This window comes from Coffea eugenioides, chromosome 1 (genome assembly GCF_003713205.1).
Source record: "Coffea eugenioides isolate CCC68of chromosome 1, Ceug_1.0, whole genome shotgun sequence".
NCBI lineage: Eukaryota > Viridiplantae > Streptophyta > Magnoliopsida > Gentianales > Rubiaceae > Coffea > Coffea eugenioides.
This window is the reverse complement of record NC_040035.1, coordinates 1,607,880-1,620,117: the sequence shown is the minus strand read 5'-3', so window position 1 is coordinate 1,620,117 and position 12,238 is coordinate 1,607,880. Positions and strand designations below refer to the sequence as shown.

The 12,238-nt window shown below is 38.7% G+C and overlaps 1 protein-coding gene and 1 pseudogene across 1 annotated transcript; both read left to right on the top strand.

Annotated features, from left to right (window-relative positions):
• Nucleotides 1-3,941: 3,941 nt before the first annotated feature.
• On the top strand, nucleotides 3,942-7,052 carry LOC113759004 (pentatricopeptide repeat-containing protein At2g26790, mitochondrial-like). The gene is made up of 2 exons (XM_027301660.1): nucleotides 3,942-6,519; nucleotides 6,654-7,052. The coding sequence occupies exons 1-2, from the start codon at nucleotides 4,059-4,061 to the stop codon at nucleotides 6,665-6,667; spliced, it is 2,475 nt and encodes an 824-aa protein (XP_027157461.1). The 5' UTR covers nucleotides 3,942-4,058; the 3' UTR covers nucleotides 6,668-7,052.
• Nucleotides 7,053-8,024: 972 nt separating this feature from the next.
• On the top strand, nucleotides 8,025-11,243 carry LOC113765274 (annotated as a pseudogene).
• The last annotated feature ends 995 nt before the right edge of the window (nucleotides 11,244-12,238 follow it).

Genomic DNA, 12,238 nt, shown 5'->3' with positions numbered 1-12,238 from the left:
AACTGGTTACATGCTATGAAAGAGGAAATGAATGCCCTAGAGAGAAATAAGACTTGGGAAATTGTAAACCTGCCCAAAGGAAAGAAAACAGTGGGGTGTAAATGGGTGTTTACTTTGAAATATAGAGCTGATGGTTCATTAGAAAGGCATAAAGCTCGGTTGGTTGCAAAAGGATATACACAGACATATGGGATAGATTACCAAGAGACCTTTGCACCCGTTGCAAAAATGAATACTGTGCGTGTTCTTTTGTCTTTAGCCGCTAACTTTGGTTGGTGTTTACAGCAATTTGATGTTAAGAATGCATTCTTACATGGGGATTTAGAAGAAGAGGTGTACATGGAACCCCCACCGGGTTTCAATGAAATGTTTTTTAAAAAGAAAGTGTGCAGGTTAAAGAAAGCATTATATGGATTAAAACAATCGCCAAGGGCTTGGTTCGGAAGATTTACTAAAGTGATGCTAGCAATGCAATACAAACAAAGTCAAGGAGATCATACTTTGTTCATAAAATATTCAAAAGGAGGTGTTACAGCTCTACTTGTATATGTAGATGACATCATCATTACCGGGGATGATCCAATTGAAAGAGAAACACTCAAAAAGTGCTTAGCAAAGGAGTTTGAAATTAAAGAACTAGGGAGGCTGAAGTATTTTTTAGGCATTGAGGTGGCATACTCAAGTAAAGGCATCTTTGTTTCCCAACAAAAGTATGTCTTAGACTTGCTTAAAGAAACAGGCAATCTTGGATGCAAGGCAGCAAGTACACCCATTGAGCCTAACTTGAGATTGAATGAAGAGAAGGATGATAGCACAGTAGATAAGGGAAGATATCAGCGGTTGGTTGGGAAACTGATATACTTGTCCCATACAAGGCCGGACATAGCATTTGCTGTAAGTGTAGTAAGCCAATTTATGCATGATCCAAGAGAGAAACACTTGCAGGCTGTCAATAGAATTCTATCCTACCTCAAAGGGACACCAGGTAGAGGAATTTTGTTCAAGAAAAATGAAGGATTGCTCATAGAGGCATATACTGATGCTGATTATGCAGGTTCTGTTGTAGATCGTAGATCAACTTCAGGATATTGTACATTTCTTGGTGGGAACCTAGTGATATGGCGGAGTAAGAAGCAATCGGTTGTTGCAAGATCAAGTGCGGAAGCAGAGTTTAGAGCTATGGCTCATGGAGTTTATGAATTGCTATGGCTCAAAATAATACTTGATGATCTTAAAATCAAGTGGGAAGGACCTATGAAACTCTATTGCGACAACAAGTCTGCCATCAACATTGCACACAATCCAGTGCAACATGATCGCACAAAGCACATCGAAGTTGATAGACATTTTATTAAAGAAAAGTTGGACAGTGGCATGATTTGCACTCCATATGTAGCATCAAATAATCAATTGGCAGATGTCTTAACTAAGGGAATGCCAACTTCCAACTTTGAAGACATTACATGCAAGATGGGAATGGAAAATATCTATTCACCATCTTGAGGGGGAGTGTTGAGATCTAGAATATCTTTTTCTATGTATATCCCATGATTTCTGCTATATCCCATGATTTCTGCTCTATTTTAGGATAGAATAATTTACTCCTAATGTATTTTAGGATAGAATAAATTAGCTCCTAATTTTTAGGAAATTACAGATTTCATGGAATTGACAAAAGTCAAATTCCATTTGTATAAATGTTGTACAGAGTCTGGAACAAAAGATATGACAGAACAATTCAGTTCTTCTTTTTGTTCATATTACGTGACTGATTTTTACTTTTCTTGGCATATAAAGGGTGCTTGATTAAGGCTAAGAATGCAACATGCGCTTTCCTAGTGACAATGCTTAAAAAAGAATTTTGAGAGTGATAGTCAGGTTGGCTTCTGTTTGCCTATGCTTTGATTTGTCTGTGCATTGTTTATTCAATTTGGGATTCCATAGGCTGTAGAAATCTGTCGAGTCATAGCCACAGGAGCTGCTTCTTTTGCATGGTAGAATTTGTACTGCTGTGTCACTGTAGCCGTCTTTTTCCCTATGGTCTAAAAGGGTTTTTTTTTTAAATTTTTGAGGAAGCAGATACAACTTGAATTAATTCGATGAACGAAGCAAAAAGATGCGAAGAAGCCATGCATGTTGGAGAAAATACATGAAGTGCGGAATGACCAGGAAAGAGGGAAAAAATAGCGATGAACTAATGCAGGCACAAGGAATGAAGAGGAAAACAAAACCACAAAACAAGCATCTGACCTGCAAGGAAATCCTGGCATAAGACATAGCACAAGGTCAGGTCCACAGCGGGCTCCCCAGCAGGCCGAAAATGGCAGCAAAAATCCGAAAACACGGACATCAAATAAAGCTGCAAAAGATGGAAAAAACAACAACAACAGAAAGGTGAGATACTGGAGAGAACAAAATAGAAAGGCGGGAATTTTTTTTTTTAAAACAATGACCTTACCAGGAAACCAAAGGCATATATAGAGCAGCATTTATTAGCAGGGAAAAGGGGAAAAAACAACAAAGTCAGTGATTAAAATAGCTAATGCTGCCACAGCTCATAAACAGGAATAGCAAAAAAACATATAAATCGATAAGCAAAAAACTGACCCAGACAATTATGGCGAGACTGCCGAACAGAAACGAAGGATTCAAAAGAACAGAGGAACAAGCAAAGGGGAAAAATGAGCAAACCAACCTTATAGTTGATGATGAAATGAAACAACAGAACGAGAGAGGGAAAATGGTGACCGAATGCGGAAGCCAACCACTAAGCATGATAGCAGCTGCAGAATGCAGGACAGACGGTATAGACGGTAGCGTACGGGAGGAGGACGTTGGTAACCAGCAGAGGCAAAGAACAGAGGCCTGTTTTAAAAAGTGCACAGTGACTAAGCATTATTTTGACATCTATAACCCAATTACAACTAAACTAAGGCAACTCACAAAAAGACAATGTAAATAAACATTTAAAACAAGGGTAAATAGGTAACTTAATGAGCTGTCACATTGACCAAATACACACTCTAACCTCACCAAAAACCTGACATTAGGTAAAATTGGAAGGACAGTAGCATTATTATCAGCACCTCAGGTTGAAAAACTATTATAATTATGACCACTATAACCCATTTCTGTGTTTCATACAAGCAGGTTATCCATTTTTCGGTTCCATGCAAGCAGCCAAAACACAGCCCGTCAAAACACACACAATCTATTTAGTCAAAACACAACCAACATCACAAAGCAGGCATCCACCAGGTGGAGGAGGAGGACTACAACTTTTTCACCAACCACAAAGCGACACATCAGCTAAGAACACACGGCTTGGCAACTTTCCTAAGCATTTAGTCTACCTTAGGTTGATTAGGTTGATAACACACCACCGGCAGTTGACAAAGGATAACTAGTTAAGTATTTATTTTTCTTTTAAAAAATTCCTTTTTTTTCCTTTTAAGGAAGAGAACTTGAACCTAAAACTTATTATTTACAATGTAGATCATACTTAAGTGCTTGTTATTTCTTGTGTTTATTCATAAATTCAAATTTTTTAGGTAATTAGCATAAAAATTGGAGCTTGATACTGATATTTGTGAATCTGCTTGAAAGGTGTATTTATTTTAAATATTTATATAAAATTTTACTATAATTTATTTTACGGTAGCTCCCTTCTTTCAAAACGCACACGCACGCGCACGAAGAATATTGACGAAAACAAAAAATATAGCGACAAGCAAAGTAGAAATTATTGCGAGGAAGTGACGGGTTAAAGGGAAAAAAAAAAAGAAAGAAAAAACCAAGGGAGTCGCCCGAGCATAGGATCCAGGGTAACCGGGTTATCCGGAACATAGCCCATGAAAGGGCTTTACAAAAATTCAAAGCTCTGAAGTCTGGCTCTCTTGTAGGGTTTAAGAGACTTCCATGCCTGCCTTCCACAGCTTACACTTTAATCCCAACTCTCCAGAAACGCTTCAGTTCCTTTTCCATCGCAGATAGAAGCTTATGGGAGCACAGAAATTTCCAGTTTTATTCCTCTATGTGGCTTATTAACTGCCAATTCCATGTGGTGTGCTTCTACATTCAGGTCAGTTTCCCAAAGAAAACTCTTCGGAAACAGTCAATTTATACGGTCTCGGGCAGTTTCAGCGCTAGCTCAGTTGACCCCATGTTACTCGGACTCAAGTGCTGATGAATCAATTTCAATCCCTGATAAAAGTGGCACTAAAATCGATGATCCTCTTTGGGAGCTAAATTCATGTGGGGTCATTGAAATCCTCAATAATTTGAAAAAAGAACCCATTTCTGCATTGCAAATATTTAGGCAATTGAAGGAGCGTGGGTTTAAGCATGATGTTGGGACCTATGTTGCTATTATTAGGATATTATGTTATTGGGGTATGGATATGAAGTTAGATTCTGTACTGTTGGAGGTGATTAAGTGGAGAAAAGAGCATTTGGGTTTTGATATTTCGGATTTGTTTGAAGCGTTGGTGGAAGGACTAAATGTTGAGGGGTCGAATTTGTTGGCTCGGGCCCTTGAAGCCATGGTTAAGGCGTTTGTTAGTGTGGGTATGTTTAATGAGGCTATTGATACTTTGTTCCAGACGACAAGGCGTGGTTTTGGGGTGTCTTTGTTGGCGTGTAATTATCTGTTGAACCGGTTGGTTGAGTGTGGAAAGGTGGATATGGCAGTGGCTATGTATAAGCAGTTGACGAGGTTAGGTTTGAGTCCAAATGTTTACACTTACAGTATTGTGATTAAGGCATTCTGTAGGAAGGGTACTCTGGAGGAAGCTGTTGATGTGTTTGAGAAGATGGAGGAAGCTGGTGTGACCCCAAATAATTTTACTTATTCCACATATCTGGAAGGGCTTTGCTCACATGGACGATCAGATTTGGGTTATCAAGTGTTGATAGCCTGGAGTAGAGAAAGTGTGCCTATTGATGCATATGCTTATACGGCTGTGCTGCGTGGTTTTGTTAATGAAAATAAACTAAAAGAAGCAGAGGAGGTATTGCTTAAGATGGAGGAGCATGGACTAATGCCTGATCAATTTTGTTATGGTGCCTTGATTCGAGGCTATTGCAAGGTTGGAAATATAATTAAAGCTCTGGCTTTCCATAACGAAATGGCAGCTAAAAATATCGGAACTAATTGTGTAATTGTCAGCTCAATTCTTCAATGCCTGTGTCAGATAGGCATGTTTGGTGAGGCAGTCGATCAGTTCAAGAGCTTTAACGATCTAGGAATTTACCTTGATGAGATTGCATATAATGTTGCAATTGATGCTTTATGCAAACTTGGAAAAGTGGAAGAAGCTGTGAGATTGCTAGATGAGATGAGGCGTAAGAAAATGGTTCCAGATGTTGTGAACTACACCACATTGATTAATGGGTGCTGTCTTGCAGGAAGAGTTTCCTGTGCATTAGACTTACTTGAGGAGATGGAGCAGAATGGTCTGATGCCTGATATTGTTACCTATAATGTTCTTGCCGGTGGGTTTTCTAGAAACGGACGTGTTAAAGAGGCATTGGACCTTGTAAAATACATGAAAGAGCAAGGTGTGGCACCAAACACCACAACATACAACATGATCATCGAAGGCTTATGTATTGGCGGGAAGGTAAAGGAAGCTGAAAAGTTTTTTACTAGTTTGGAAGATAAGTGTTTAGAAAATTATGCTGCTTTGATTGATGGCTATTGTGAATCAAATCACACAGAAGCGGCCTTTAAACTATTCCTTAGGCTTGCAAAGCATAGAGCTGTGGTAAAAAGAAGTTCTTGTCTAAAACTTCTCAGTTGCCTTTGCACAGAAGGCAAATATAACAAAGCTATAAAGTTATTTGATTTAGTGTTGTCTTCTGTTGAAGGCCCTTGTGAGAAAATGTGTACTAAAGTTATTGCTGCTCTCTGTGGTTCTGGAGATATGAAGAAGGCACAGTGGGTGTTTGATAATATGGTTGCCAAGGGGTTAACTCCAGATGTTATTACGTACACAATAATGTTGAATGGTTATTGTAGGGTGAATTGCTTTAATGAGGCTTGTGATCTTTTTAATGATATGAAGGAGAGAGGTATAACTCCTGATATCATCACTTACACTGTTTTGCTGGATGGATATTCAAAGATTAATTTTAGAAGGGAAAAAAGATTTGGAAAGGAAGGCCAAAAGAAAGACATTTCTCCTTTATTGGTTGAAATGAAGGAGATGAATTTGAAAGCTGATGCCATCTGTTATACTGCTTTAATTGACAGTCATTGTAAATCGAACAATCTTCAAGATGCTATTGACCTTTTTAATGAAATGATTGATATTGGTCTAGAACCTGATACTGTAACTTATAGTGCCCTGCTGTGTGGGTATTGTAAGAGGAGAGATGTGGATAGGGCTGTAAGTCTAGTCAATGAGATGTCATTAAAGGGAATAGAACCAGATAGCCACACCATGTCAACATTATACCATGGTATCTTAAAGGCCAAGAAAGTACAGTTCCGGCATAAGAAATCTGCTGACTTTACTGGTATGTTGTTTGAAGTTGGTTAATTGTGTTGCTGATAGCAGTTACCAGTTATTTTAACGAATGTTCTAGCTTTTTTTTTTCTGTATTTGGTTATGGCCAAGTAGCCAGAGAAATTTAGCTTGAGGTTGCTGCAGGTATGGGAGATTGAAGGAGCAGATAACATATTTGTGGGAAATGGGAATAGCACTGTCTTTGAGGCCTTCTCAAGTCTTACACTGCCTGATACAGTTGATTTGGCAAGAGGAACAAGCACCACGAAGTTTAGATCACACTTTGCCCAGGAACATTAGAATGTAAAACCAGGAGATCAAGGAGTTCAGATTGCTTACATTCTTGAGATTCAGTGAGCAGGTCAAAAGCAAATTAGGTAGTTGCTTCTATTTTAATTCAGAGTTTATGCTCCCTTAACTATCTTAAGACATAAACTGAGGATTCTTGTCTAGTCCCATACTTCTATATATAACTTGCATTTGAATGTGTTTCATGGTTGACAATTATGCTCACAGTTGGAAATTCTTTTGGTATGGGAAAGTATTATTGGTTTTACAGCTTGTCAAAGTTACCATGTCAAAGTCTTGAGCAAAGGACCTTTTTTTTTTTTTAAAAAAAAAAAGCCTTAATTACCTCCACAAACTAAAGTCGAATTAGTCCTGAGCAAAGGTTTTAGAACATGTCTGCATTACATATTATCTTTTTGTGTTTTTATTGAATTTCTTTTTCTCGGCATGTATCTTTCTAGCGTTTTAATCACGTTCTTTCTATGAAACAGTTCTACTTGTTAACAAATTAGCTTTAGTTAAGCAAATATATCGACATTTAGCCAAAAGCAATTAGAATGGACAGAAAATCCCTCAATTTCCTCTTCTCTCCCTTTTTTTTTTTTGAAATATTGATAATTGACTACAAAAAGATTAAATAGTGATATTTTTTCCTTCATAGTTTTAGGTATAATTCAGAAATTTTGATATTTTTATTTTTTTTATAAGTGATAGATTTTGAATTTAAGATTTCTTATTTACTGCTCCCCACCTTATTACCCACCCCACCCACCACTCGAATTCTTTTTTTCTTTGTGCGAGTCTCCTAAGAAATAAAATTACAATAATATGTAATACTAGTAAAAGTTACTAATAGACTAGCCATTCATTAGTATGACTATTTTACCTGGAGAATTTGTGGAAGAGCTAATAAACTTGGCAATCACACTTACCGTAAATAGCAATTCAAGATTAGACTTTCCCAAAATCAGTCAAAGTTAAGCACAAGTCATTTATATATATATATATATATTTTTTTTTTTTCTTTTTGTCAATAACAAGCCATTAATTGTTAACTAGGTTCCAAATTCCTACATGACCTTGTGGCTAATGTTCCTAGCCCGAAAACGACCATTTTCTGTCTTCTTCCCCAATCATAAAAAATGAACAGAAATAAAAAAATTTTTAAAAAAAAATTAGAGAATACAACAGTAGAAGAAAGAAGAGCACCGACTCCTAATGCCCCCGTTTCCCATTCCTCACCATGAGATAAGACCTCCCTGATTCAGCCTCCGCTTTCCCCACCGCAGCCCACTTCCCTCGCCAGTCTTCTATCCTAACTGCCTTTATTGTTATCGTTTCAATTGTCATAAAACCATCTCCACTATTCCAATACACCCTCCTCCGCAACCATATCCTTCCTCCTCAACCCCCCTTCCCTTCTCGAAATCCCCTGTACATATTAAGCCGAACCCAGGGAAAAAAGATCAATCAGATCTCAATAATTTCAAGGGATATATCCCTGTTATCTTGTAGTATATGTTAATTAGGGGACAGAGTTAGAGATTCTGCTTTCCATATTTTCAGATTTAGTTGTAGAAGGAAATACAAAAAGAGTTTTGGCTATGTTTAACACGCCATTCGTCCTCTCATTTGCTCTCCTCCTTTCCTTTCCTCTCCTCTTCCTCCTCGCCCCTCGCATTCTTCCTCCCAAACACGTCCAAATCTCCCTCCCCGACGAGCTCGACGACCTCGCTCTCTTCCGCCGCGCCTCTCTCGCCTCCTTGCACCTCGCCAACGACAACCACTATTCTCGCCTTCCCCGCCACCACATCCGCCTTGGCTCCACCAACCCGTCCTTAGCCAAGCCCAAGATCGCCGTCCTTTTCCTCACCAACTCCGACCTCCATTTCGCCCCTCTCTGGGAGAAATTCTTTGCCAACCACTCCTCCAGCCTCTACAATATCTACATCCACGCCGATCCATCCGTGAAAATCAATCCTCCCGGAGGCGTCTTCGAAGGCCGATTCATCCCCGCTAAGAAAACCGAACGCGCTTCCCCCACCCTCATCGCCGCCGCCCATCGCCTCCTCGCCACCGCCCTCCTCGACGACCCTTTGAACTTCTACTTCGCCTTAATCTCCCAGCATTGCATCCCGCTCCACTCCTTCGACTTTGTGTACCACTCGCTCTTCACCAAGCCACTCTCCGAGTCATCTCGGTCATCCGACTCGGCACCGACTCTGTCCCTCATCTACCGCAGTTATATCGAGATATTATCGGACGAGCCGCAGTTATGGGACAGGTACGTCGCCAGAGGGGAAGACGTGATGCATCCGGAAGTGCCTTTTGATCGGTTCCGGATCGGGTCTCAGTTCTTTATCTTGAACCGGGAACATGCATTGTTGGTTATCAGGGAGAGGAGGTTATGGAGAAAGTTTAGGTTGCCTTGCTTGAATATACATTCTTGCTACCCGGAGGAGCATTACTTTCCGACCCTTTTGTCCATGGAGGATCCGGATGGGGCCACACATTATAGTATTATACTCTTACTCGGGTCAACTGGACCGGGAGTACGGATGGGCACCCGCATACCTACCGACCCGTTGAGGTGTCACCGCAGCTTATTCAGGAGCTCCGGGTTTCAAATTCTACTTATTCGTTTATGTTTGCGAGGAAATTTTCTCCGGATTGCTTGAAACCATTGTTGGACATGGCGGAGAAGGTCATCTTTCGTGACTAGTTCCAGTCGGGTAAGCATTCTTTTATTTATTTATTTTTATTTTTATTAGTTTTAATTCAAAATTTAACCCATTTTGCAATATTCCAGTAAATCCATATTTATTAGTGTTTGGTTGAATATGGTTGAGTTGGGGTGAGTTGACTCGGGGACTTTATTTGCTTAGATTAGATAATTATCATCAATGCTGATGACGTATTCATTATTTTGGCTTAATTACTGTGTTTGGTTTGAATATTATTTATACACACTAACTTGCTTGCTTTGCATTGTTAACATGTTTTTCAAATATCTTTTTATCTCATATACATCACGTTAAAAAATGATCACAATACTTTAAAAAAATTTTTTTTTATCCCAATTACACTTACCATGGAGTATAATTCAAGAAAATGTCAGATTTTGGTCCAAACTGTTACAACATTCTAAAATGAATAATGTTGCCTTAAATTACGTTGAATGTAAAGAATACACTCACTCCCACACCCGTTGTGTACGCATGGCGTGGCAAATCTTCATTGGCTCGGTTTCCTGATTTATTGGTCAATTACTGGACTTCCCATTTTTGTGCTGATTTTGTTGCTTCATCAAGCCTAAGGGGGAAAAAAATTATGAGAGTTTTTAGCTGTCTTCCAAGGTTTTTACTAGAAGATTGGGTGTGTTTGGATTGCAATTTTTCACCTTTTTATCTCATCTACATCAAATCGCTATGATAATTTTTTTTTTATAAAAGGTCCAGAAAAATGCAATTTCAAACAAAGCATTTTTTTTTACTTGGGAAATTAGAAACTTGATATACTCGTCTGTTTTGAAGAAGATATGTGCATTCAAATGCATTTGTTTCGCGGTTTGTTAAATTGATGCGACAAAGTAGGAAGAGATAGGATTTGGGATTAACCCATTGTATTCTATTGGCCCTATTTTTAGCAGCCAAGGGTCTCGTTTCTCTTTCCTATGTGTTAGCGAGCGGACAGTGGCTGATGTTCCAATAATCTATAGGCCTTTTGTATCTCTATGCTGCATAATTACTCTGATACTTAGTTGTGTGTGTTGAATAGTTTCTTGTGATAATTACTCTGCATAATTACCCTTTTGTTTCTTGTGATAATAGATGCTCACCAGTTCTATAGTAGAGAGAGTTACAAATAGACATTTTGCTTGTACGTGTAGTCATTTTGCTTGCATACTGTACATTGGTCGATTAATGGATGGATAAACTATTGGTTGACGATTGATTATTATTATTGATAAATGTGCGTCGTATCGACGGAGTAGTAGTGGTTGTGTGAACTCTGACCATAGATCTGATCTCCGAAACATTTTTCAGGTGGCAAGTGGTGGAGTAATTTTTTTTTTTTTTTTTTTTTTCTGTGTTGGGGAAATGTAAAAATAAACACCGAGTGCCGACCAAAGACCTAATCCAGACAAGGCGTCCGGATTGGATTGGGGGGGGTGGCTCTTTGGAGTTGGTTTCTGGTGTGGCTGTACAGATGTGGTGGAATGGAATGCTTTCTAGTGCAATGTACTCTCGGTAGTAAAGAGTTTCCCACGCTGGGGCTGGGGAAGAGAGTATGGAATGTGCTCATTAGGGAGCGGCTTTCTGAGCTTAGAGTGGAGTTAAAAGTAAAAGGATAAAAAGGGCAAAAAGTGGCAAAGGGCTCATTGCTTCTTTTTTCCTTTGTTGTATGAAAAATGTTTTGAGAGAGAGGGAAAAAAAAAAAAAAAAACCTCCCATTTGCTCTGCCGCCTTTTGTTTTTGCTTTTCTAGTTTAAACTACTGTTCTTGCTGTCTTTCTTTATGTTCTCCGTTGCTTGTAAATTCACAGTTTAAGAATCATAATTAGGGGTTTCAATTGTTAGGTTCCTCGTCAACATTTCTTTTGAGATGCTTGTTGGCAAGGGGACAAACAAATGACTAGTGTGTGAGAGTGAGAGAGAATATGACTTAATTTAATTTCTAGAACAGGTCATCCCATCCCAAGATGTGGCTTGATAAGTAAGTAAGTAGTATTTAATTTTGGGTTTGTTTGGATTGCTTCATATTTCCCCAATTTTATTTGCTTACATCATCTTTACAATTTCCAATACACCTTTTTATCTTCCCAATATCTTTTTATCTCACATACATCACATCACAAAAAGTGTTACAGTAAAAATATCCCAAATAATCCCAAATAACTTACAATCCAAATTTGTTAACAATTCTTGTTGGCATTGGACTCTGCCAGCCAATAGGGGTCGGGGAATAAATATAGAAAAGACACTTTAGAAATTAAAATTACTAAACTAGTATCAAATTAAGAGTGCTAATTTTCTCCTCCCATGTTTTGTCTTCTCCTTCTCATACTTGCATTTATGGCTAAATAAATGATGAACCAAAACCATTTATAGTCTGTGCTAAGGAAAGACAAACCATTTTTATTTTCTGCCTCTTGATTGGTCATTAACATACATATTAAAGAGCGAATGCAATGGCCGAATTGAGTGCTTGTGTTGGTGATGTGGCCAATTGTGATTGGCTAAAGAGTGTTCGTCCAAATTTTTTATTCCCATGATGCTGTTCACCATTTGCTCTGCAGGCCACTTTTTTTGGCCTTTTACACCGCAGATTTGATTGATTGATTGACTGGTTAGAATTTGGGAGAAGTAGGTTGCTCCCGACTTTTTCAATCACAGTAGCAATGGGAGTGGGCTCGAGATTTTTCTGATATGCCAGACAAAA

Bases quoted from the DNA above. Each gene is read 5' to 3' on its own strand.
- LOC113759004 (XM_027301660.1), top strand. From the start codon at position 4,059: ATGTGGTGTGCTTCTACATTCAGGTCAGTTTCCCAAAGAAAACTCTTC.